At 43.8% G+C, this 23,029-nt stretch overlaps 1 protein-coding gene across 1 annotated transcript in view; it reads left to right on the top strand.

Annotated features, from left to right (window-relative positions):
- The window catches only part of DIAPH2 (diaphanous related formin 2), a 3,821,702-nt gene that overhangs the window by 2,717,330 nt on the left and 1,081,343 nt on the right, over positions 1 to 23,029 (top strand). The window contains exon 23 of the mRNA XM_086964614.1: positions 1,479 to 1,603. Coding sequence (XP_086820740.1) covers positions 1,479 to 1,603 — 125 coding nt within the window. The remainder of the gene's footprint in view (positions 1 to 1,478; positions 1,604 to 23,029) is intronic.

The raw sequence follows: 23,029 nt of genomic DNA, 5'->3' as shown, positions 1-23,029 counted from the left end.
AGTTCTTACCTTATTTATATTACAATTTTATTTACAATACCTTATGCACTCTTTGTATGATTAGGGGGGGCAAATAAATGCACATAAACACACATAAACACACACAGAATAAAAGCGAAATACATTGGTTCAGGGCCTGGCATGTTGACTTTACCAGCTCTTGACATAACAGCAAATATTCAGTAATGCAATTAGTGTAATTGCGGTCTATTTTACTTAGTAACTGGCACCATGCCTGTACCACTGATCTGCTACATAGGGTACGGTAATGAAAATTATATTAAAACTAATTTATGTGTCCTTTGTGCTGGAGCCCCATAGGAGAATGATGAACACATTTGCTGTTGATTACACAAGGAGTGTAAAAAACGGAATCAGACTGGATGTAAAGGCAGCCTTTACATGAGAATGTGTTGATACATCTACCAGTTGAATGTTTTATTCAAGAAGTGTGCACTGGTTGCAATACAGTTCATGACATCTCATTTTTTTGTTTCTTCTGATTAGTAAACATAGAAAAAAGCTAGCAAGGGAAAATAACATGGCACACCAAGAGCTAAATCTAGTTCCCAGCTAAATATAATTGCTCCATAGGGAGAGAAAATGCTTTAATAATCTCTGATTCAGGTGCTTAGGTGAAGATCTCATTGTATATAATAAAGGATTAAGAGCTTGTTGGCAGTTTGCACATACCTTGATACCTGCTGCGCTCCAGAAAGCATGTTTTACTGACTTTATATGCATGTATATATTTATATATATGTGTGTTTGTGTGTGTGTATATTTGGATATATAGATAGATTTTTCTTTGCTGTCTGTATATTATTTTAATTGGGAAATCTGCTTTTCTCTAATGTGAGTCAGCTGTACAGAGACCCCAGACCCTGCCATTACAAGATCAACTATGCACCCCCTTACATCAATGAGCCTCGGTGACTTTTGAAATGCATCTGGAGATTCTCAGCCACCGACAGTCGATGTAAAAATTCTAGCTCTGGAAGGAAACTTTCCTATATGATGCTTTATAAGAATTCCTTTATTAAAATAAAAGAAAAACATTTGATCTTTCTTCATATCATTTATCCTTAAATCATTTATACGGCCAAGTGCATTCATTAATAAGGTATCATCGCTTTGAACCGTGGATTCGCTTTAATCTTCGAATTAGATTTGAAAGAATGAAATATTAGGATTCCCATCAATACATTTAAATAAAAATGGATTTATTTGAACTAATGGCTGAATAAAGTGGTGACATTCCAACATTAAACATGATGATTGGGCTTATTATATTACACATTCTCACTTATTTTATGATGGGTAGAATTTTATGAGCAGTAATTCAGAAAAATGAGATCCTTCTTAATGATTTTTTCCCTTTACCTATGGAGCACAGTACCTTCTATACAGATGCCTTTTTTGTTAAATCGAAAGTTGCTGATGATTTTAATGTTATCTCTGTGTTTTTTTCCCATTAGTTTCTGCCCAGAATCTCAAGAGCAGCCTGGATGCAATGGAATTGCAGATCAATCGCCTGGAAAAGGACATCCAGCATTTCCCCAAAACAGATGACCCTCATGAGAAGTTTGTGAGTCGAATGAGCATATCCTTTCAAAGCTCTGAAATGCACTCTCTGTCCTTCCTTGTTAAATATTTACACGCCTGGGAACTATCTGGCTCAGACTGTCTGCCGTGTTGTGTTGTATGGAATTGCACAAGGCACGAACAAGTTACATGCTGTCGGTGTTAAAAGCAATAGGCCATTAGATGATTTAAAATGCATGCATTTCCCTGAATTCAAGTAACACTGCAGACAGAAGAGTGCTTTCAGAAAGGTAATGAAAATCACTGTTGTGACCTCGTGAAAACTATTCTTTGAACATTTCTTTTCCATTAATGAAAAAAAAATGGAATTGCACTGACAACTAGTTTTGTTGCGTGCCGCCAATTTCCATGCATAGAAGTTTGCCATTAATAGGTGTCATTCATGTGAGACTGGTCCAGTAATGGGGACGTGAAATATAAGTATAAGCAGAGCCACAGAAATTAGGTGGTAGTGGAGGATAAAATTATGTGACAGAGTTGATTACATTATCTGGCAAGAAGTAGGGAATTATGCAGCACACTTCAGAAAACTTTGTGGAAAAGTTATCACACTACGTCGTTTTTAAAATACATATTGCCTAAGTGTAAAACACAACGTTTTGTTAAGCGACAAAGATGTGTGCATTCATCATATGTGTTAGAACTGGGGGGTCTCTAGTTGGCAGCAGTAGGTACCACTGTCCAAATAGGGACCCTTGCTCCTAGTCAGTGTAAGAAGGAAACCCTCTGAGCTAACCCCTGCTCACCCCCTTGGTAGCTAGGCATGAGCAGTAAAGTCTTATCAAAGGCATTGTGTAAAGTATTTGTACCAACACTCGCAGTAACACAGTGAAAACACCACAAACTGACTACACAACAGTTTAGAAAAATAAAGGTATTTAATCTAAAATACACAAGACCAAAACAACAAAAATCCACCATACACAGTTCAAGAATAGGGTTTCAAACGTGTTCTTAAGGTTGCGATAAAATAATCCACAGTTGCGTGAAAAGTTCACAGTTGCGTCACGTATAGCCAACAGTACCTTTAAGTGTGACAAAGTTCCAAAACAGAAACTGGTGAGGTGGAAAACAAGCGATTTGTCACTCCTGAGACCCTGGGGAGGCGATGCGACAGCCCCGCTGGATGTAGCGGGCATGATGCCGTGACTCCGGTCTGTATGGGGAGGGATGCAATACCTTGTATGGATTCCGGTGCGGAGGTTCCGTACTGAAAATCTTGCAAAGGCACGATGCGATGATCTTTGGAGTTGCGACGATGCACGGACCAGCGGTGATCTTCCTCTTGCAGCTCCTCGATGCGATAGCTCTGCGACGACATTCGCAGCGACGTGATGCGGTCCGCAAGCAAGCGGTGCGACGATCTCACTCAGCAACGACAGGCTCTGCGACGACACTCGCAGCGATGGTAATCTTCCCGCACCGGTCAAACGAAGGATGTGACGACTCTGGCAGCGGCAACAGGCGCTGCGACGATCTCGGCCTTCGTAGGGGCGGGAATTTCCTCACACTGATGGGGATGCGCTCCGCAAGCGAGTGATGCGACAAAACTTGCAGAAAGTTTTTAAAAGCTTGGTTTCCAGCTTCCCAACACAGGTACAACTTCCAGAGGCACCTCAACTGGCCGAGGCACTCTAGGAATGACACAACTCTCTCAGCAGAGTTCAGGGAAGCTGGGGGTGAAGTTCTTTTGTTCCTGGGACTTCTTAACAGGGAGCCAGCTCTTCTCAGGCCCTTGGAGATTCCTTCAAGCAAAGGGACACAGCACCAAAAGCAAGGTCCTTCCACTCTCCTTGGCAGCAAAGCAGCAGCAGGTCAGTCCATCAGAGCAACAGCAGGACAGTCTTCCTTCTTCAATTTCAGCTTTCTCCTTGGCAGAGGTTCCTTCTTGATTCCAGGATGATCTAATTTTCTGTAGTCGTGGGTCCTGTACTTATACCCCTAAAAGTCTTTAATCCCTTTGTGCAGGAGGGCTCTGAGCCTGGTATTAACCGGTTCTGGGTGTTCCTTGAGCACTTTGTTTTCCTGGCCTCTTATTTCCTTTCAGAGGGACGGGCAGGGTAATCAGCCGCCCAGCAGGAGGTGGAGCCAGCATTGTGGAAGGCAGGCACAAACCCTATTCAGGCCCAGGTGCTACCCCCCTCCCACCACTCTAGATGCAGATGGAGCTATTCAGCCCAGCGATGGCCTACTCAGACTCTGGGAGCCACCCAGTCCCTGTCACTCACAAACCAGACTGTCAATTCACAAACAGGCCAAGGCACACAGAAAGGTCGGACAAGAGAACAGTGACTTTCTAAAAGTGCTGTTCTCAAACACAGGATTTGAAACAACCTTTCCTAAAAGATGTGTTATTACATTCTGAGTTCAGGGATACCAGACTTTTATGTCCTATCTTGCTCCTATGGGAAGATATGCTGGCACCCACTGTAGCCACCATCCCCCATGATAGCCTATGGGGCAAGATAGCCTTACAATAGTGAAAAACGAAAATGGCTGTAATTCCTATCAGAGCATGTCACCTGCAAAGGTACATGCTCTACCTTTCACATACACTGCACCCTGCCCAAGGGGTTACCTTGGGCCTTCCATAGGGGTGACCAATGTGTACAAAAAGGGAAGGGTTAGGCCTGGCCAGTGGGGACACTGACCAGGAGGACATGGCAGTTCACAGACTGCACACAGGCACTGCTGTGGCAGGCCTGAGGCACCATTTTAGGGCTAGTCATGTGGGTGGCACATCAGTGCTGCAGGCCCACTAGTAGCATTTGTTATTACCAGCCCTGGCACACTCAGTGCACTTTACTAGGGACTTCTTGGTGACACAAATATTCCAATCATGGATAACCAATCATAATAACAATTTACTCAGGGAGCACTTGCACTTTGACACTGAACAGCAGTGGTAAGGTGCCCAAAGCATCTAAACCAGCAAAAATGAAATCCAGCACAGCATCAAAAATACAGGAGGTAGAGGCAAAAGGATAGGGGAAAACCATGCCAAAGATGCCAGGTCTAACAATATGCTACAGAAATATTTTACTCACTGACAAATAATGATTTAACTTGCATGGAAGAATAGTAACATAATTTTACTCGCAAATTCCTTCATTCTACAATACGATGGTTATTGTAACATATACAATAATGAAATAAGCAGATAAGAAGCCCACATATACACCTCATTCAATTTAATGAATTCCTCTTTTAAACTTTGTATCCCAATTATGTTTTGAAACCGACTTTCAATTATAGTTCCACTCTTTGATCACACTGTGGGCCTACAGAAGTACCAGTTTTCTTAAAGAAGTAATATACAGCCCACTTTTTTAAATAACAAATGCGTAATATAAGGGTCTGTTAGATTTAAAAACATAAGTCAAATGCTTGGAATGTCTCTGTACTCATAGCTCCCACTTGAAATAACTACTGCCTCGACATCAAGGCCTGTGGTGTAACATGAATCTGCTTGACTTATGAAGTTAAAAGAGTAAACAAAGAACAACCGGTGTTCCCCTATATTCGAATTGCGTTCAAATATTTCACTATTTTTCACCCTGCCCATAAAAACTGTTAATAATGGACCACGATTTAGAGCTTTGGGGTTGCACCTGAGGCATTCTGCTCTGCCCGCCTGATAGCCCCACTGCTTGTAAAAAGGATCAGCCACCACTCTGGGTAGGAGCTGTACTCTGGTGGTCAGTACCGTCTATGGCGGTGAGAAGATGTTTATGATGAAAGTCTGTGTCTTAGTATGAGTCTTCTTATGGGTACAAGGGAAAAGTTCTGGTTGACTAAAGACTCTGAGCCTTAAGGAGACTTGGTTCTTCCTATACCTCAGGAGGTAGGTATTATGTCTTGTTTTGACCTTCGCGATTTATCAAACTCTTAATCCAGTACCACACAATCAAATTGGAGCAGTGTTGTTCTTGCGAAAATATGTACATATATAAACGCGAAGAATCAATGGTACGACTTTCTCCAGAATATGTTAAGGCATACCTTTCATAATCACATGTATCTTTGCTTAATGATGTTGGTTTCTCGAGCAGCCCATCAGATGAAATCTGCCCTTGTCTGAAGATATAGTTGAATGGATTCACATTTAACACAGTTGAAAGTAGACAGGGGGTTCCCCGAGTTATAACTTTTTCCTTGTGGTTTAGTTTAAATCTTACAGAGTGGAAGAATCAGGGAAACCATTGCAACAAGAAAAGAGCATATAGGGTCTGAAGCATCTTAGCCCGCTGTGAATATTTTACAGATCACAATGATCCACAGGTGCAGATTCGAACACCACATCTCAAACGTGGCCCCAATCAGCCAGGCACACGACAGTATTGGGTACTGAATGCAGGATGACCCCCAGCAGCAAAGGAAATCTTATAAGCCGTTAGCGGTGTAACCAAAAAATAGAAGATTTTATAGCATAATATGGAAACCTAATTTGTGGAAGATTACCAATATGAGGACATCATGAGGAAGATCAACAGAGTTCAAAGACCCCAGTGTTCAGTATAGTTGTAACCCAAAGCAAACATACTAAAAAACCCAATAAACTCATAAGGGTGAAGGCTTTACTGAAGTCTCCGAATGAGTCCAAGACATTTGTTCCAAAGTAATGCAGGGCCTAATCCAAGCTCAGTATCAAAAAGGACCAAAACAGCAGCAGTAGCTATTCAAAAAATAAAGATAAGTTATTTTTCAGAGTATAACAAGTGCAATTCTATAGCAATCCACAAAGTCCTCACTGAAAAAATTGTGAATACACTTTCCAGGATACGCATCACCAACACTGTGAGGTGTGCTTTTATGGAGAGAATGGCTCTGACTTCCCACCATGATCAGCATGTTGACTATTCTTTTGGGACATGTTATTCAGATCTGCAGGATATCTGAGTTCCTTCCAAAAGCTGTATTTGGCCATGCTGCGCTGAACATGTTGTTTGCCATAAATGGAGGCCTGATAGTGCCTTTTTGTTAATGCATCCTCCTTACAGGTAAACTAGTAGGACGTATGGATAGGACCTTGCACCGCTGTGTCACTGATCGCCTGTCTTAAGCGATAAGGCCAAAGAAATATAAAATTAACTCCTGCAACCAGAGAACATTCAGATACAGACCACAAGTTCACAGTATTCAGGGGCCATTGGATTGAAATTCTGATGGGGACACTGTTTCTTTGCTGCTGTGTATGGGGGGGCACCTTCCTGATGCCCAAACGCTCTGATGGGACCGCTGTCCCAGAGCAGGAAGAAGTATCGCTGCTTGGCGGTTTTTTCCCCCCCACCCTCCCTCACCGCTACACCACCCTGGGGAGGACTTCAAGCCCCAGGGTGCAATTCTCCATCCACCCGCGGCCGCTAGAGAGGAGGAGGCGCCTCCAACAGCGCATAAAGCACAGCCTCGACCCCCATGATGTAGCACACCGCTTCTTTGCTGCTGTGTGTGGGGGGCACCTTCCTGTTGCCCATATGCTCTACTGAGACCGCTGTCCCAGAGCAGGAAGCAGTATCGCTGCTTGATGGTTGTTCTCCACCCGCCCACCCTCACCGCTACAACACCCTGGGGAGGACTTCAAGCACCAGGGTGGAACGCTCCATCCACCTGCCGCCGCTAGAGAGGGGGAGGCGTCTCCAACCGCAAATAAAGCGCTGCCTTAACCCCCGCAGCAAAGGTAGCGTGCAGGCCGCGCCTGGGCAAAGCGCGGGCCAAGGGCAGACCCGTCATAGCCCGTCATCGCTAGGATAGAGGCAGGGCAGGGCCACCCCCTTGATCTTGATAGTCCATTGAAATTTGCGAGTAAGACTCTGTCAGTCTATTTACCAGCTACACTATCCGCTCTCTGCTGAACTTTGTGCTACTATTTGATTCCATTTGGTCAAATTGGATTGCCTCCTACCTACTGGAAGAATAGAGTACTGTTTACTATTTCCCTATTCTTGTGAACTGGCCCGCTCCTAAGCCCCATTGTGATAACTCCACCCTAACGGTTGTATGCCCAGTTTGGTACTCGATTAACATACCTGTGGAAGGGATCAGAGGGGTGGGGAAGAGTGGCTAGCCTGACTTGTATGGGTTTAGGCTCCTCCTCCTACTTCATTGGATACTTATACTCTCTGTATGCTCTATGACTTGTTAATCATATACATTCCAAGTGTCTGCTGTGAGGGTTTTGTTGGGTGGTTATACTGCAGGTTTGCTAAGGATCTATAATAGGGCAAACTCGCCTGCACTGTCAAACAGCCCCGTTCCCAACCAACCCCTTCCTCCCTATTGCCCCCACCTCAATTGATACTATGCTCCAGAGGGTCATAGGTGTGATAGCAACAGAAATAGAACTTACTGACAGGCTTCTATCATTAACACCAGATCTCTGGCTCCCGTTGCTAGATCCATCGTCCCCTGAAGCCCCCACCCTCTCCTTACACTTGGAGCTCTTGAGTCCTCTTCATCACCACGACTAGAAGCTACTCCAAAAACTGTAACCCGGAAGGGGGGTGCTGCTCCTAGTACATGTAAAAATAGGAAGCGTAAGTATATAAACGGGTGGGGAACCCGAAAGTAAGAAAGCCAACGGGGGCCGGTACCAATCGTAGAGTCTGTGGATATTCCCAAAGTATGTGGAGATTGTATTGGCCCCACTGGAATTGATCTGGCCAATCCAGCCTGGGTCCAGAACCTGATAGGAGATCTACTGACCCAATTCAAAGTTATTATTAAGGAAGAAGTTGCCCCTCTAGTTGATCGTATACACAACTTGGCAACATCGGGGGTCAATAGGCAAACACATATATCTACTAATATCACACAAACCTTATCAAGGGGGACTAATTTTAGCTGTCAGGTATACGCTTCTAGCTTGATACCCGTAAATAAGCCAGGGACGCTTGCGAATCAAGTTCTCGATAGTTCAGAGGGCCCTAGGCGGCCCAATGACCACAATAACTCGAGAGATGTAACCCACTGGATGCCCACACATAGCTTATCGGTACAGCAGGCACAAGTTCATTCTACCCACACAGCACTAACACATGTTAATTGTGTTTGAAGGGAAGGACAATATGTCACGCCCTATGCTGAGTACAAATAACCGCAATACTAGTTTATTTGGGCAAAGAGTGACTGGAGAAGGGCCGGGGGAAGATAGTTCAGTGGGTAGGACAGAATCATTGATTCAACCCACCATAAACTTACACCCAGCCTAATCCCCTGTGTTCATTTTGACAGGGGTACCGGAACTCAAGAAAGGCCAGAAGGAGTCTCAACTGGACCTCTGGAACAAAAGCCTGTTTTGGTTGGCAAGGCACAGGCAGTTCCACTATAACAGGGCAGGGGAAATCTTAATGATCCATAGAGTTGGTTGGATGGGGAAAAACCAAAAAAACACACAAGGGGACTGTGTGGTCATTACTTTTAAAAATCCACAGACTGTGTGTAGGCTATTATGCCAGAGATGCAGTCCCACAGAGCCCTATATCGAGGTTAGGGCCCTCCCACATCTACCCCTTCTGTCCAGATAGGACCATCCTCATCCCAGATCCTGGTTGGTGGCCACTGGAACACCAGAACACTGACTTTAGGTATCCCTTTCTCAGGCTATCGCCTTATAACAAACCGATTCGGGGTTATAGAGGAAGTGGACTGGCTAAAAGTGACCTCAGGAATAGATCAGTGAACAAGACCCTCGTGGTAACGTGGAGCCCTAGAGGAGCTTGTTTGTGACCAACCTAGCCAATCCACCATCCTTGGGATTGGGGCAAACACAATGGATCTGGACAGATTAATACTACAGGTAATGAGCAGTATAGTGGGACTACGGGAAGAGCTTCCGGGACCAGCAGCCTCGATAGTTCTTGACCCCCCCAAATACCTCTGACATGAGGGTGGAACTACATATTAACACACTTGGTATTCCCCCCCGGCCTTATTAGGGGGCATCCAAACCCTTGACAGTCATGCTCCCGCAGTATTTTTTAAGAAAATAATATAGGGATCAAGCTGAGGTTCCTATCCTGGAACATTGCTGGCCTCAAAACCAAATTGTCCTGCTCAGACTGGGGGCTTTTTGGGAACCAATTTGACATATACATGTTTCAGGAAATGTGGGCATGGGAAGACCATGCAAGGGTGGGATTTGCATCATTCAGTATGCCAGCTATCTCGAGGGGCAGGGGCAGTCCGTCTGGAGATCTATGTATATGTGTTGGTTAACACTTGGGTTGCAAAGTTAACTAGCTGAATTCTTCGTCCGACAATATCCTATGTGTAGCACTTCGTTTTTCCACCAGGCTAAATCTGGCACTTATTAACATTTACTCCCGGCCTACAGGCCTGAATAAGGAATCCCAGACTTTTGATCTACTGGATCTCCTTATTTCTACTCTCCCCCGACCATGCTGTTGATCGTCGGGTGAGATTTCAATCGTCAATTTGAGCCCCTCCCCGATTACATTGATACAATTTCTAGTGAGGAGGATGTGGCCGGCAAATTCCAGATCTACAAATCCAACCTATCAAAACCTGGTCCTCGCTGGCACTCCAGATTAATGCAACTACATTGAACCATTCCCTGAGAGCGTGTAACGGTCATACAGCTTTGAATACACCAGGTAACCCAACATTTAACAGAATAGGACAAGCCTCTCTTTTGGACTACATTCTAGTGGAGACTAGGATGTGGCACAGGGACTCCGATTTCGTTGTATATCCGCGATGTGATATCGATCATAACGGCTTGTCCATGGAATTGAAGAAGCCAGACCTTGGAACTGTCTGGTCAGCAGTACCAACCCTGACAATAATTTAATACTCACCAGTAATGGGAAAAAAATAAAATGGGAGACTATTCAACAGTCACCAGAAAAGCTGAGCGAATTATACTCCACAACTGTTCCAGTCTTACTAGAAATGGGTAGAGTGGCCGCAGAGTGGGGCAACCCAGTATCCATCAATAAAGTTGCAGATTTGCATGCGGGATTGGTTTCTCAATTGGCTGACATATTCTCCCAAAGACCCAGTTTAAGCCCAAAACAGGGATCACTCAATCCTGGTTTAACCACAAATGTCAGAAGTGGAAATGGGCTCTGTTAGAGGCAGGGCCAGTTCTATTGGGTGGGCCAGGCCCACCCAAACATGAGCCTGGCCTACCCAAACAGGATCCTTGGTCCTCGCAGCGAGGGCTTGAACGCAGGCTGCGCACAAAGCCTCTGGGATAAAAGTGCTTCAACCCTCCCCCGTCGTGTGTGTGCGCACCCGGGCCAAGACAGCTTCAGGGGAGCACACACACACAGACAGTTTTAGAAATTATCGCAGCCACACCCGAGTTCTTCACAGGTCTTTAAAGGACCATTTACATGTTAATGAGGCTTTGTTTACCATTTAGAGGTGGAACAAAAGTAAACCAGGAGTCTCAGGGTAGAAGGACACTCCCCGTTTTCCCCACCGTTTTTCACCATTTTGTCTCAGTAAATTTCAGTAAATGTATCACGTCATCTATTTTTGGAGAAGGTCGACGCAATAGCGAGGGCGGCAAGTTTTCATAAGTTCCTGGGGAGGATTAGGTGGCAGCCCTGATCAGAAAGCAGTTCAGTTAAGAGATGCAGCTGTGTGAAAGTAAAATGTCATTACACGGTGCTTTGTTGTGAGTGCTTTCCGTGGTTATGGGGGCTGCCAGCTGCACTCTGTGCCCCTTGAACGAAGCACAGGTGTACTCCTGCTTTGCTGTGGAACCTCCCTGATTTTGATGCTAAAAATCTGGTTACTCCTAGATGAGCTGGGAACCAAAGGGCCTATTACAGCACCTTATGCGTGCTCTGTGCCTGCACTGAAGCACTTTCAGAATGCACTGTACATTACAGTAAAGTGCATCAAACCCAAGTTGTCTGTTCAATGCTAGGATCCCACTCCTCGCGTGGTCGCATGGGGTCACTGAATGCACAGCTTTTTATTTAGAGTATATCAGGGTGGTGATGTGTGTGCTGGAGCAGTGATTGTTATAAACTGACATAGTTGTCTGTTCATTAGTGAACAAAACAAGTCACAATGAATTTTGGTTATCAGGCGCCCATCGCGCCAGTATTTTCATACTGGTGGACGACCCCTTAAAGCTCGAGATTGGTTTGAGACCGATGCCTGGCTCTGACTCGGGGTCCTCGTAGACCCTTAAGCCTAACACGGTCCGAGCCCAGACCATTCTTTAGGCAAGAATCACCAACACTGACACATTGCCTAGTGCCATCTTTTTCTGATAGACTATGCAACTGTGTTGGTGTATTTTTAAAGTTAAGCCTGCTTGCTGGTCTTCACAAGCAATGAAAAGCAGCATTGTGGTGCAACTCTAAAAACACCAACAGGAACACGCTGCCTTTTGCAGCTCTGTCTAAAAGACCCATCTTGGCGTTTAAAAAAAAAGTTTTAACAGAATATGGCCAGAAGTGCTGACTTTGGACCTTGATAACCTGGTTCAAGTCTCGGTGTCGCTTAACGTCTTGTGATTTTGGGCAAATCACCTATTCGCTCTGTGCTTAAAAATGAATGGGGCCTTGTGTTAATGTTACGAGTGCTCATGAAAAGAGCTCCAATACCTTCAGGCCCAGTTTGCGCAATATAAAACTGCAAAAAAGAAATAGAAGAAAAATGAAATGCTGGTTTTCAGAGGCGACGAAAGCAGATTGGCCTGAAACACTTTCACAAGTTCTGATGAGCAGAATTGTGCTAAAACTGTAAAAGCACTCAAGAAGGAAGGCACTACCGTTTAGCTCATCATAACGCCCCCTCTCCCCCCCCCCCCCCTCACCCCCCCATGCCCACCGCTCAGGTCTGGCTCGGCTTGTCCCATGAGTACTTGGGCTCACCCATCTGTATTTTTTTATAGCAAATGCGTGAATAAGTCGGCGCAGTATAAGATACATTTCTCATCACAAATGGACGTTACCGTTTTATAAGCCTATGTTTGGTTTAAATAGCGAAATTGCCTCCGAATCATTTTGTCCTAGGCGCAGTATTAACTTTTTTTCCAGAATAATTTTAATCTCAACTGTAATTTTCAAGGGATCTGTTAAGAATTGTGCAAAATCTGGTGTTGGGGAAGTCGACAGGCCCTCATCAGTCTAAAATAATAATATTGGTTGAAAGCAAAAAAATTTGGTCTGAGAAAGCACACATTAGTTGCGCAGCAGTTGCTGACACTTACGGGAACTACTTTGGGTGAGTTTAGGCTCCGTGTCAAATGATCAAATGTAATTGTTGACAGTGAAGCTATCCTGTGGCTGAATTGGGCTGACAGCTGTAGTGGGCATAGTAAAAATCTGAGTAACACAACAGCAGACTGATGAATGAAAAAAGCTGGCTGAAAAAACCTACATGTAGGTATATTACATATGGCTTAAATAACCCTACTGTACATATTAAGGATTTAGCAAGTTACAGACAAGTTGAATGACTATATAGAAGAATGAGGCTGAAGGCAAAGTTCCTTTATACGGTTGTGGTGGTAACTTGCAATATCACATTAATGTATGCCAGGGTGTACTTTATACCTTATAATACATGGTCACACGCTTGCCTTCCCACAATACTCAAATAGCCTTGGTATTTTGCTTTTTCATATGAAATAGACAGGATAGGTGCAGGTGTGGAGAATCAAAGTAGAATCTGTATTGTAAAATTAAACACACTAAAAAGCAGTTAGACATTTGTTGCAAAATATATTTATATCAGTTTAACATAAGTAATTTTTAAAATAACCCTCTTTAATTACATGAAGTGCACAAAAAATAAACATGTTGCCATAATATCGTCCTTCTGCATATCACTGTTCATCTAGATAAACAAAGCAGAAGAAACAAACATTGGCATAGCCAATAGGTCTTGCCTTTGGGGCCTTAAAAGTGTTTAGCCATGCAACAGTTGATGTTGTTGCGCCAAGGATATTGTGCTGGATAACTAAGCACTTATAAGGTCCCAAAGGCGAGACCTATTGGCTAGGCCAATGCTTATTATCATTATCAATGGCCGATGCAGGGCAACAATAAGACAATACGAAATGCCCAGATAACGCTGGTGATTAATGATCCTGCTGGAGAGCAATCATTTGTCTGTTAGTAGTTTTTCAATGCAGATGAACTGTGTTTTTTGTGGATAGCTCAGTGGGTTTCTGCCTTTGTCACAAAGATCCTTGTGTTACTTGCAGTTCAGAAGTTACAATCCTAACATAGGACAGTGACCAATGAACTGTCAACAAAGAGCTGCATACAAACATGAATGGTTAGAACTTCACTTTTTTTGTTTTGTGATATAGTTAGAACTGCCGCAGTCTTTCATTATTCTAATGTTGCTAAAATGAGAATGTTTGGGCAGATATACATTTTTAGCAGTAAAGCTGACCCCCATGGAATACTCTTTAAAACCTAAGGTTGTGTTTCCCTAGACCAAACCCTCTTAAAACATACTACCCACCAGTATGGATAACATGTGAATCCTACACCTTGTAATCCTCATTGACTTATGTGACATTCCCTGTAGACTGATTTACATACTTGTATGATTCATTGTCTATGTATAATGTGTGCGTGGTGTAAAGTACTGACACACACTACACTGATATGAGTAGCGCTATACAACAAATGAAATGCATATGAGAGAGGGGCTACTTAAAGATGAGGGTCACTGTTGGAGGGAGGAAGTGAGTTTGAGGAGGAGGTCAAGAGGGGAGGGGCTAGAGAGAGATGAAGGGCACTGGTGGAGGGTGGCAGTGAGGGAATTCGAGGAGGAGGTCATGAGGGAAGGGTCTATGGGGAGCTCTTGTGGTGTGTGGCAGTGAGTGAATCCGAGGAGGAGGTCAATAGGGTGGGCCGTGGAGGGATGAGGGGCACTGTTGGCAGGTGGTAGTAAAGATATTTACGGAGAAAGAGGTTATTGGTGCAGCACCAAAAAAAGACTTTTGCATCTGCGCTGAAGCCGGCCCTGTCATGGCCTTTCTGTTTTTGTTTATTTAATTAACAGTCGGGTCATAGGGGCTACTGTGAAACATATAATAAAGTGTGAGCTAATTATATTCACTGCTATATTCAATGTTTTAAGTTTGAAGGTGATTTTACTGATGTTTTTACCGGGAAAAATGAAAGTGGAGCCCGATGGTGCCTGATATGGGGCTGGGGCCCAAGGTCAGCTGTGACATAAGGTGCACTGGAGAGGAGTAGTGAATAATCAAGCCTGTAAGGGAGTGAGTGTGTTGCAGAGTCTGGGGTCAGGTGGATGTTGTAATGAAGAAGGATTCTCCCTGAAGGCTCGTACAGAGGTAGCCCGAGAAGGGTCACTTGCCCGATACTCCCACCTCAGAAACCTCCTCTTCCCATCAAAGGAACATTACATGGAAAAAACACTTTTTGAGAGTGATAATATTTAGAATGAGATTTTGAAAAGAGTGCGTTTTACTGGGCCTTGTAAGACTAAGAAGAGATAAAGGAGGGCCCTGAAGCAGCCTGCCCAGACATATATGCCACAAATCGAGCCCGCAGAGGCCCACCCACATGCACCCTTGGCCCACCCAAGTAAAAATTCCTGGAGCCGGGCCTGGTTAGAGGCCATTATAGCCAAAGACAAACCACTAACTAAACACATGTACAAAAAATCCACCCGATTAGCAAAACAGACCTGGGAATCGAATAAATGGGATCCATTAAAAACCGCTCTATCTAATAAAGATATGAGGGAATTCTGGTCCATAGTAAGCACGGACAGTAGTGAAGGCAATTTGACAATAGAACCAAATATAGCAGCAGAATCCTGGGAAGCACACTTCCAGGCTCTTTATACCACGAAGGAAGTACCTGCCCTTTATGATGACGTACCAAGAACTCGATCAAGAGCCAACTACGAAGTTGCAGAGATCAGCCTACTTGAAGTTCTAAATGCAATCATCAAGCTCCCCTCTGGTAAAGCTCCAGGAATAGATACACTTCCGGGGGACCTTTTCAGGGAAGAACTGAAAATTTGGGGATCCTACCCATGGGCTCTATTCAATGCTATTATGAAAGGCATGCCGATCCCCGAAACCTGGGCCGGGGCTGAAATTGTCCCAGTCTTTAAAAAGGGCTCACTACTCCTGCCTGCAAACTACAGATCGATCAAAAACTGTTTGCACGGATACTTCTGGACCACCTCCAGGAGTGGATGGAAGAATACGAAATACACATCCTATATCGCGGCGGATTCAGAAAGAATACTTCCACCGTTGGCCAAATATATAGACTTCAACTTATATTTTGTAAAACTGTGAGAATGGAGGATGGCAGCCTCTGTTTAAACTTTGTGGATCTGAAGACGGCTTTTGATCTGGTGCCCAGAGCTAAGCTATGAGGGTACTTAGAGACATGGGGATCCCCTGCCATCTTCTGAGCATGCTTATTAGATTCTACAAAAGGAATTTTGCCCAAGTAAGATGTGGGAAAGGAGGTGAACTGACTGCTTGTTTTCCTGTTGACAGGGTAGTAAGGCAGGGGTGCAAGCTTGCACCTACCCTGTTTAGCCTCTATGTCAACGCATTGGTTGCCCAACTCACCGCCGTAAAAGATAATGATACCCCCAAGCTAGCAGGCACTAAGGTACTAGTAATGATGGTTGTGGATGGCACCCTCCTAATGTCAAAGTTGCCTATAGTCATCCAGAGGGTTTTGGATAGTTTTGTCACCTTTTGTCATAACAGGGGGCTGGAAATCAATGCCCAGAAGTCTAAGTCTATGGTCTTCAACCCAGCCAAGACGTAACGTCCAATCTCTGCCTGGATGGCACTATTCTGGAGAGAGTGCGGTATTTGAATACTTGGGTGTCACCCTGACTGAAAATATGGAGTGGGGGCCACAAATAGCCAAAGGGAAGCTTAAGTTAGCCCAGACTACAGGGAGTATTTCAAAATTACTAAGAAACTCCTCCTCTAAACCCGCTGGGCCTGTTGTAGAGATTTACAAGGTGCAAGCTATGGGTGCAATAATGTATGGGATGGAATTGTGGGGCCACTGCTCTTGTACCAACGTGAGTAAAGTAGAGAATAGTTTTATGAGGCGGATCCTAAGTCTCCCCTTAAGCACCCCCCTAATCCCTCTACGTAATCTTTTGGCGTAGACTGTGGGTGACACCGGAGTTGGCAGCCTGTCGAGCAGAATTAAAGGAGCTACTGACTCTCCCGGGCGTAGATAAAATCTCTTGGTTTACATATATCAAAGGAGAATGTTGTAGGTTGAGATAGCCTAGTCTTTGGAGTAACCCAGAGGAAGCTTTGTTTGCAATCTCTGGCTCTTTGAAGTAGTAAAAATTTACCAATTGTCCAAACTTGCAGCTATTGAAAGGAGCTCAACTGTAGAACATCTGACTACCAAATTCCTGTTAATGAAAGAGGAATATATAATAGAGCCCTGTCTGGGTGATATCCAACCTCCCCTGGCAAGGAAATGATATCTCCAGTTCAGACATGGTACCCTGCCGCTTCACGCTTTTTCTCACAAATGGTCAAAGACAGCCTTGCACGGGTGCCCTGCCTGTAACTGTGAGTAAATGTCACAGCTCCCAGTTTTTTTTATGCCCTAGCTAAAAGGTAATTAGGCAGCGTTTGCTCATCCAGTTGTGCAGAAATCTAGGGTTTTTGCATTGTGGTGAGGCGTTTAGAGTCCTGAAAACTGACACCCACACTTTCATTGTATTCGCTGTATCCCGATTCTTAAATTCAGTGTGGCGTAGACGTTGGACCCTTCCAAAGCCGTAAGTGTACATACATTTTTCCTCTACATTTAAAGCTCTTTAAGATGTAACAATGTCCAAATCTGTTTACGGCTTAATCCTAATTTTAAGGTTTTATCTTTTTTATTTTTATGTTTTAAACTTCAATTTGACTGAAGCACCAAGTCCTTACCATGTTTTGTACGTGCATTCTCTAAATCTTAAGGTGGCTGGGGAGACTATTTCCCTGCACTCAACATTTTATGACTTTAGCAAAGCATCTTAATGTTGTCTAACACCAACTGTATTTTTATAGCCACAAATGAGTAGTTGTCCTCCGTGTTTGCCTGTCATGGTAACTCTTGTCTGTAATTGCACATATTCTGCACATGCACTTTATTGAGGCCAATGTATCCGGATATGTGTCACTGTGGACTGTTTTATGAAATTTTAAGATGATGCACATCCCTCTGTGTAATATGGATGGATTTTTTCTCATTATCTTTTTTAATGAAATGCGTTGTATTATATATATACTTTTATGGTTTAATCGACCGAAATAAAGTTTTCCTGAACTGAATTGAAATTCTGATAGTTCCATATCCAGTTCAAAACAATTCAGATGCATATCTTAGAAAACCCATTGGGATATATTGAAATACATGCTGCTTTTGTTTATACAAATTGTAACTATGACCATGGTAAATTGCTGGAATTATTGCTGTTAAAACAAATTGGTCATAATCTAGAGGTTACTCGATGGAAACAGCTTCTCCTTGCTACATTCTGCTACTCTAGGATCACAAAATCCACTTATTCCAAAGGAAACATTTTAATTTATAGATCCGTTTCCCTTTCAATTTAGAAATGTAGGTTTACTCTGGAAATACCATCCATAATGTTTGAAGGTCCTTAAACTACTTTGACAACCCTGGAGGAGCGTAAAGTGGCAAATTTTATGTACATATCAATTGTAACAGTGGGCTCCGGATTCGCATATGAACGTCTCTGCAGTTAGTAATGCTGAAGTGCCTTGAAACAATTCACTTACCGCTGAGCACGATATGTACACTATTCACTCAATCAGAGTCACATAATGGAAGCAATATTGACTCAAATGAATTTGAAAACTGCGTTTCTGTTTGAAGAGATGAAAACCCCTTCCTGTTTGTCTCTGTTCTGTGGATTTACAACAGAAATGCTTTGCAGAGTACCCATATCCTATAGTTTAGTACATTGTGTATTTCCGGAAGCCATTCATGCCCTATGTGTTTATTGAATGATCTGAAAACCCCACTGATGTCCTATGCATTCTTTCTTGTTGGTGAGTATCTTACACCTAAATAGTGATGTTAGGTTATCATAAGAGGACGTTGATTCCTAGGACACAGTAATATAACATAGCTTAACTCAATGGCACACATAAATGTTTGCATTGCCAATGAATTAGAGGCTTTTCACATTAATAAGCGCAATGGGAATTCATCTTGTTCTGTTCTTCCGTGCAGCTGTTCCACCCCATCCTATGAGTATTAAATAATGCGCCATTTTGTAACAATGGCTCACAGGAGGTTCAGTTTCTCTCTTAAATAGAAGCACATGGCACTTTGAGCCAACGAAAATCAGAACGTTCGGGGACTCGTGATAGCTTTGAACTTGAAACACCTGTTGAGTTTGTCATCACGTACGTTTGAATAAAAACAATTTCACAGCTTAGATAGCAAATAAACATCTCTGTTGCCAATACGTGAAGCGCTCCTCTTGTCACCATCACTCCATACTTGTAAGTAGTGGATGCTGTACGCAGAGGTTAGCGAGTTAGGGAACTTCACGAGGACAGAGCTGTGCAACCTGCGAGAGCGCGCGGATGAAGGAAGAGAGACAGAACAAAAGACGCAAGGCGTCGGAGCATTAATCATGCTCAGCTGCGAGAGCTCGAGTATGCACCGGCATGCATATATCGTAATTAAAGCGAGGCTTCCCCTGTACACCAATAAATAGAGTCAGCCCGGTAGCACACTTTAGATGAAGCTTCCTTCTGAGAATAGCGAAGAAATATTGCCGGGTGGCATGCGCGAGGCAGGAGGTCAAGCAGAGCTCCCTGTTCCCCGCAGTGAATCCTATATCAAAAGTAAACTCGACCTACTTGCAGCGTCCCTGTTTATTTTTAAATGAGGTCGCAGTATTGATCCGGCAGAAGACGAAGAGCAATGGATGTGTGCCGGGCTCGTGGTGCGATCGGCATTCGTTTAGTGCTTTTGTCTCTAAGGTTGTCTTTTTAGGCAGTGGCGTTTTGACAAGCCTCCCTTTTGCATTACTGTCGTACACTTAGGAGGCGGAGGCACCGTGCCAGCTAGGTACTCATCCGGGAGACTAAATCATCTTGAAAGTGTTCTATATGTGTGTGCTCGCGCCACGGTTAGGTCTGTCGTTGTTAAACTGTTGTTTCCTGCTGCGCGTGCGATGAACGTGTCGTGTTCCTTGCGGAAGCATCTGGAATCTTCCACAGCATCCTTGCTCAGATGAGCCCCTGTGACTGATATTGAAAGATACTTTTGTGTCTAGAATTGAAGGCATTATGAAGTTTGCTGTTGGAGTGTAGGTAACTTTAGAGCAGGGCTGGTGGTCCAGTGCTCCCCAGTTGTGACTGCCATTTACCACCCAACCAGGCGAAAGAGAACCATTTGCCCTTCCTACTTTAGAGACTGTGACACCTTTGCGAGGTCAGTGTGGCCTTACCTGGAAACCATAAACTCAATCTTTCTGAAGATACTCTGCTTCAATTAGAGAGTGACATGATAGGCAGAACTTGTAAACATTGAGATTGAAACAGAAGCTGCGAAAACTGTAGGAACTCAATATTTCAGTTAGCAAGTGAGGGAGAACATCACATGCAACTGACCCTGTTCTGAAGTGGGTCACATGAAAAGATCTATTCTAAGATGCCCAGTTCTGACAACTATGCGCTATTGGAGGTGTTATCAATTTGATATCTGGGGAAGTGCAGTGGAGTATACAAATTATATTGAGATATTATGTAAGACTATGTGCCATTGTCAGTCAAATTAAACATGCATGAAGCTGAATAGACATAAAGTGTTATGTATTGAGGTAGTGTTACACTATGATTGTTTTAAGGAAATCTGTTTTTTCAGATTAATTGAGCAGCACCTAATCAATATAAGGGTATTAGAAATGGGATTCCTGGTTGGCTGAGGTATGCAACCATGCCAGGCAGGAACCACCACTCTAATAAGGGTAAGCTAGTTACACACTAAAAGATAACATGTGCTCACCCTCTGGTAGCTTGGCACAGCATAGTCAGGCTTATCTAAAGAATGAATGAATGAACAGAATCTTATGAAGCGCAACTTAGCCCAAGGGCATCAAGGCGCTGAGGCAGGTCATACAACACCCACTCATCAGAATCGGCTTTACAAGTACGCTTTAGAGAAAAGCCAGGTGTTTAAGGCCTGCCGGAACAGAGAGAGAGAGTTGCCCTATAAGCTCCGGGGGGAGAGAGTTCCACAATCTGGGCGCCACAGAGGAAAACGCTCTACCTCCCCATTTTGCTCTTACAAACCTAGGGACCTCAAGAAAGTTCTTATCAGAGGAGCGAAGGTATCTACTGGGGGTATAGAGATGTACAAGTGACTTGATCCCCTCTGGACCAGTACCATAAAAAGCTCCATGAGATAGACATAGAATTTTAAAAGTGATCCTACAATGAATGGGCAGCCAGTGTAAGTTCTCTCGCGCTGCTGAGGCTGAGGCACATCTAGGGAGGTTCAGAACCATCTTCGCCACAGCATTCTGGACCATTTGAAGACGATGGATCAGGCTCTTGTTAATGCCCAGATAAAGGGCGTTACAATGGTCCAGTCTGGAAGAGACTAATGCCACCGTAGCCTGTCTCCGAACAGCAGGGGAAAGATAATGAGCAACCTTTCTAAGAACCCTAATAATGCCTCAGCAGGTGGAAACAGTCCTATTGACCTGACGGTCAAAGGAAAGGGCAGTGTCCATTAACACCCCTAAATTCTTGCCATACTGGTGAGGATGAGGGCATTCCCCAAGTGAGGGTGGCCACCAATCCCTTGACCAGATATCATGATTGCCCCCAAAGATTAAAACCTCAATTTTCTCCCCATTCAATTTCAGGAAATTCTGCACCATCCATTGAGAGACAGCCTCCATAAAGCTCCTTAAATTCTGAGCAGAATCCTTCACTGAATGAGTGAGAGAGACCATTATTTGGGTGTCGTCAGCGTAAGACAGCACCTCCAGCCCAAATGATCTGACCACCCTGGCAAGGGAGGCCACATAGATGTTAAACAATGTAGGGCTCAATGAAGAGCCCTGAGGGACCCCACAATGCACAGGCTTAGGGGCAGACAGAAACTTTCGTTAAGAAAGGAAGCAAGAAGACTCAGGGCAGGGCCTCCGACCCCTATCTCCCTAAGACGTGACACCAAAATAGATGGGTTTTTTAAGTAAACAAGGGGGACCCACTTAATGGCTTTGGACCATGGGTATTTGGCTATTAAAGAAAACAAAGGTCCTAAGCTCAAAACAATTTCTGAAAAAAATCAATGACATATGGACCACAATCGGACAACATGTACAATTTTTCTAATACCCAGCCGGGCATAGAATTTATTTTAGGAATGTTTGACACAGGGTCAATTCGAATCTTTCGATCACATAACAAACATAATATTGTTTGAAGTGAGGCACAAGCCTGTACCAAACTCATAAGAATAAAGAGAAAGTTGTGAGAAAGGGTGCAGAGGAAAGAATATTTACATCAGGCAAAGGAAGAGTTGAGCAAAACAAGTGGTACTGCTTTAGAATTTAAATTAGCAGTATTCCCAGTAGTAGAACATACACCTAGCAATTCACAATATATAACAATGTATGTCTACATAGCAGTGTCGACGGCGTTTCGATCCTATGCTCTAAAATAAAAGGATCATCATCAGGACTTAATATATGCCTGGATTTAAACAATTAAGCCTGTAAGAAAGAACAGGGGAAAACAGAGAGACAACCATATATTAGAGAACGCTACTCTGTTTTAAGCAAAGACATAAACAAGGAGTCAACGTAGTCACACAATATCTGACATGCACTTTCGAAATCGCAGTGCAGTGGATGGTATTTATCTACAAAGACGGTGGTCAGAGTACTACATAGTGAGTGGGGAGTGCCTATATTGTGAAAGGACAATACCGTATGGGTGAGGAGATAACATCTTGTGAGTGGCCGAGCTACTCCGATAGTGGATAAATGAGGCATTGGTGGTGGAGTGCGAGCCTAAAAACATTTAACGTGAGTTGTGTTAAATAGGAGCGGGCATACCCAGCGGTGATTAGGACACACTTTCATTTGATGTTGGTCTCGAGGGTACGAGTCATTGAAGAGCGAAAGGCTGTAAATTAATCGACATGATTAGCACTCTGATGAGATTTAGTGCTCGTGATCTAACATGATACTAGCATGCAACCTTTACCTATTTCTTTACTATCCTGGAGCGCCTGCACAGTCCGGGTTCCCACGTGCAGAGGGATTAAGATAATGAGGAATCTGCGGGCAAAGGATGGTCCAGATTAAGCATGGGGCACATTGTGATTGATGATCTACGAGGCAGTGACTGGTGTCTGCTCACCTATTCTTAGAAAATTATAATATTCGTATCAGCGTCAGTTGG

The sequence above is a fragment of the Lissotriton vulgaris genome, chromosome 4_1 (genome assembly GCF_964263255.1).
Source record: "Lissotriton vulgaris chromosome 4_1, aLisVul1.2, whole genome shotgun sequence".
NCBI lineage: Eukaryota > Metazoa > Chordata > Amphibia > Caudata > Salamandridae > Lissotriton > Lissotriton vulgaris.
This window is presented reverse-complemented; position numbering and strand designations above follow the sequence as displayed.